General features: G+C 48.7%; 1 protein-coding gene across 1 annotated transcript in view; it reads right to left on the reverse strand.

Annotated features, from left to right (window-relative positions):
* Positions 1–4,335, reverse strand: part of Chrna9 (cholinergic receptor nicotinic alpha 9 subunit) — a 6,722-nt gene extending 2,387 nt beyond the window's left edge. Inside the window, exons 1-4 of the mRNA NM_022930.2 lie at positions 4,186–4,335; positions 3,805–3,950; positions 2,506–2,660; positions 1–5 (exon numbers count right to left, since the gene is read on the reverse strand). The exon at positions 1–5 is cut by the window's left edge and continues 528 nt beyond it. Of these exons, the coding sequence (NP_075219.2) occupies positions 1–5; positions 2,506–2,660; positions 3,805–3,950; positions 4,186–4,249 (370 nt within the window). The 5' untranslated portion in view covers positions 4,250–4,335. The remainder of the gene's footprint in view (positions 6–2,505; positions 2,661–3,804; positions 3,951–4,185) is intronic.
* Positions 4,336–4,760: the final 425 nt, after the last annotated feature.

Genomic DNA, 4,760 nt, shown 5'->3' on the forward strand with positions numbered 1-4,760 from the left:
CAGCCCTGGAGATCAAATGAAGACACGTGCTGAGGAAGCTTACCAACTTAACCCCTGGACCGCTCGCTGCCCTGTGTCTGTCACTTCAGCACCTTTGGCAGTGGGTCCCCATTCTCTGTGAGTTTGGATCACTTCCGACACACCCTTCTCCTCCACCTCCTGCGACTGGTCTGGCCACGTCCCATAACATCCTTAAAGCAGCTCTGCTCCATGTTCCCACCAGCCTATGCCAATGCTACTGAACAGCAGGAATGAGGGGAGCCTGCCAAGGCTAAAATCTGCATCTCTGGTTCCGTTGTTGTCATCAGAAGTGTGTGTTCATTTGAAAAGCACAGAGGAAAAAGTCATTCATCTGTAATCCTACGGATGTTCGCCATTTCTCAGGACATCCTCTCTTACTTTGTCAGCCTCTGTCCCTCCTGATTCCATTTTCTTCTAGGGAATCCATCTTCCTCCAGGTGGCACTGTTACCACGGGCTCATGAGAGCACAGCCTGCTTCTCCATCATAGTCACTGGGGTAGATTAAACTTAGAGGCTGTGTATGCTCACAAAGAAGCGGTTTGGTAGCACTGGTCACTTCGGTGCTTAACTGAAGCAGGAGCCCCCTTTGTTCTGTTTGTTCCTCGGGGAGAATTGGTGGAATCTACCCAAAACTTTGAGAGATCATCTATGTCAACAGAACTCTCAGAGCTCACCCTATCACACTCTGTGGCTGAGAGTGGTGGTAGAGAGAGGGGAGGGAGGGAGAAGAGTAAAGGGTAGGAGGGAGAGAAGAGGAGGAGGAGAAGGGTAGATTAGAGTAATAAAGCCTAGCTCTTAAATGTTAGCTTGCTTGGAAGGCACATGGAACATTCTCCTCACTTAGAATGAGGAGTGAAAAGCCAGTCAGGACCTTTAGATGGGCTCTGAGTAAGGCGTGGTACACTCAAGGTTGCCACCCACCACGTTGCCTTTTCAAGGGCTCTTCATGACCACCAGGAGACTCTGCCCAGGGAGCTCCTACCTAGGGAGCCCCTCCCCAGTAGGTCCCTTTTTTTTTTTTTCCTTTTTTTCGGAGCTGGGGACCGAACCCAGGGCCTTGCGCTTGCTAGGCAAGCGCTCTACCACTGAGCTAAATCCCCAAACCCCCATTTTTATCTGAACAATAGCAGAACACCTCTCAATCCATAGGAGCTTAGGTTCCAGAATAAAGGCAGAGGAACTCCCATGACGACAGAAAAGAGGTGGAGACATTGAGCTTGAGTTGGGCAAGAGATCTGGCTCCTTCTGGAGAATACTCACTGGGCCAGTGACATCTGCTGCTTTCTAGAGCTGCTCTCTGGAGCTTGTGGGAATGCAAAACTGCAGGCCCACGCTATGGCTGCTAAATTCAAACCTGAGTGTTTTCAAGATCTCTAGGTGATTCACCTAAACTTCACAGTCTGAGAAACATGAACCATACCTATGTGCGCAAGGCGCTTTGTTCTGAGAAGAGCCCAAACATTCCCAAGACGCACCTCTCCTCTGCTCTAGAGTCTGAAACCCACAGGACAGATGCCAGGCGGCCCACCCTATCTAACCATAGTAGCATTCCTGTTATATGATCTCTGGATCATGAGCAAATTCGATTGCATCTCCAGAAAATTCTCACATAGAACTCCTAGCTTTTCGGCAACCTGAGGAACAGAGCTGTTAGAGTGGTGGAGATCTTGGGAGGCTGAAGCAGGAAGATTGTCAGATCCAAGGGAGCTCCAGTTTAGCAGATTCTGCCTTTCAAAACAAAGTGGGAACAACAAATAAAATCACACGAGAAGAGGAGGAGGAGGGGGAGGGGAGAGGAAGAAGAGGAGGGAGAGGAGGAAGAGGAGGGGAGGGGGACAAGGGGGAGAGGGAGGGGGAGGAAGTTATTATAGATACACTGAGTGGAGATGTAGCTCACCCTGGGACAGGGTGGCCACCTCAGCCTGTTTCGAGATTCTCCTACAAGAGTGGGGATTTGGGCACGGAGATTCTGGCACAGGGCTTGCCAAAGAGAACCCCAAGTGAAGATGAAGGCAAGGGTCAAAACGATGCTTCTACAACTCCAGAGACAAAAGACAGCAAACAACAGAAGCTGGGGGAGGGGTGAGGAACAGGTCCCTGCCCCCAGCACACGGAGAAACAAATCTACACCCCCCCCAGCTACCACTGAGCTAAATCCCCAACCCACAAATCTACACTTAAAGTTACATTCTCAGCTTCCAAAAATGTGAGCTGACAGGCGTCTCTTCCTCAAGTCAGCCAGTCTGTGCTTAATGCCTAGGAGCCTACCTCCAATTTTGCGCCTGAGAGGGGGGAATATAGAGTTTGATGGTCTTCTTCCAACTCTAGGCTTTTAGGACCTGGTGCTCTGATCATCTGAGATTTGAATAAGGACTTAGGTTCACACTCCACGTGTGTTTTAAATGTCCCCTTGACATGAGCTCTAAGTTTCTCCTAAATCAGTAGGTTAAGTCCAGAGAATCCTCTAGTCGAATAGCACTTACTTGTTGTATAGGACAATGTCCGGCCTCCACACCAGATCGCTGGGAATCCTGATGGAGTCCAGCCTATCATACTGGTCTCGATCCCACGTGAGGTACGCATCGTGCCAGGTTTGGCGGATCCATAGATAGGCTGTCAGAATCTGGTTTCTCTCGTCCTAAGCAACGAATCCAGATGTCACTTTATCCAGTATACACTTCCAGCTTTGGGACACTTTTTCTTGATAGCAGGAATCTCAAAAGGGCCCATCTATTTTCAACCCACAAATGAGACCTTTGAAAATTCTATCTGGGTGATTGGTTATCGAGGCCACATTTAAAGCCTTCTTGATTTAGTGTACAAACTGTAAAGGAGACCTGTGTTTAAGTCTTTCTCTTTCCTTGGGCCAACTGCTCAGATTTCTCTATAAGTGGGTCAACTGATAATCACTTGAGCCAGAAGCCGGGAAATATCTACCAGGTGCAAAAGAAAACATCGTTCAAATCTGATAGCTTGTGTAATTAAATATGTATATGGAGAGAACCAGCCACGTCCTCTTGAAACACCATCTTCCTTTTTAAAACTTGTGGTTACATCCATATAGCCTCAAAGTACTATTTTATGGGGCTGGAGTTTAAAGTGTGCCCTGTTCTTTCAGAGTATCTCAGATCAGTTTCCAGCACCTGCGTTAGGTGGCTCCCCAGTTCCTATAATTCTCGCTCAGGGGCTCTGACGCCCTCTTCTGGCCTCTGCAGTCACTGCACTAATATGCTCAAACATACAGGCATGTACACATAATTAAAGTTGAATAAAATATTATAACCCATCATTTAGCCACCTTATAACTGTCGGTGGCTTCCAGTCACCTACCACCCTGCATAATCATCTCAATTATCTAACTCAAGGACATTTCTGTCACACTTAGAAATGGCCATAGCCATTATGCAGTCACTGGTCCCTTTCCCAGCCCTTGGCAACCAATGCTTTGGTTGAATGAAGAGACCTATTTTAGACAGTTAATGAATAGAATCAGACCACATGCCACACTGTCTTCCTTCCATTCCTTAGACTGCTAGTGTTTATGGCCAGAGCTGTAGGTGATAGTAACAGTAGTGACAGCATTTAGTAAGTGACAGAAGGAGCTCATTCTGTAAGATGCTTCCTTTCCCTGGCTCTCCCTGCTCCTGCCAGCAGGTACCCAGGGCTGCCCACTTCACACTTGGGAGACCAAGGCCCCGCCCATTAAGACACTCTCTTCAGAAGCAAACTCCTGTCTTCACTGTCAGCCTCTCTCCCAAGCGTCACCACCAAATGCCACTCACCATGTCCTTTATCTGGGAGAGCGTGACCTGCAGTGTAACATTCAGCACCGCGTCCGTATCCTCGACTGGACGCAGAGCACTGGAGTAGTCTTCAAAAAGATCGCTGAACAATTTCTGAGCATATTTCCCATTTGCTGTCTCTACGGCTGTTCAAAGAGAAGCACCCAGATGGGCATTTCAAAACAAGACCAACTCTGGGGTCAAAATGGGGGGTGGCAACTTTGGATGAGTTCTTTTTTGGGGGCGGCGGACTGATCTTACCTACCTTGATGATCGAGAGTCAGAAAGAGGTGTAAGCACGCCATGTACTCACGTCAGTCCTCCTGTCTCTCTCACCAAGGCTCTAAGGAGCCCCTATGGAGCACTGCGCTAGCCTCTCACCTCTGATTCCAGAAGCAGCAAAATACATCCAGCAAAAGGAGAGGCAGGAATGGGGCCGGTTCATCTTTTCCCAACATGTAGAATGTGTCAGGCAGACAGCGAGGACTCCCACTTCTGTCTGTGAAGGGCACAAAACACCCTCACTGCCACAGTCACAAAACAGATGGAGACTGCCTGCCCTCCCCTCTGGTAAGCTGAGATGGTGGCTCCAGTAACCTTGATGCCAGGGAGGAGGGCTAAGCAAGGCCGCTCTTGGGGAGATATCAGTGCGTGCCTACGCTCCATCTAGATCAAAGAAGGGAAGGTAAATGAAGGGGCCAGGAGCATACCTGACACCTAGAGACTCCACGTAAACAGAAGAGGAGCTGCACTTGGACAGTTGGACTCGGCATGGGGGGAGAGGGGGCAGAATCCTAGGGAAGCTGAATGACTGCAGACACGGCTGACACCAGACACCACCCCTGCCTTTCTAGCAGTAACTGAAGCAGGAGGGGAAAGAGCTGTAGACGGTTGAGTTTCTTCACTGCCTGTTTCTTTTTTTTTTTTTTTTTTTTTTTTTTCTTTTTTTCGGAGCT

This window comes from Rattus norvegicus, chromosome 14 (genome assembly GCF_036323735.1).
Source record: "Rattus norvegicus strain BN/NHsdMcwi chromosome 14, GRCr8, whole genome shotgun sequence".
Taxonomy (NCBI): domain Eukaryota; kingdom Metazoa; phylum Chordata; class Mammalia; order Rodentia; family Muridae; genus Rattus; species Rattus norvegicus.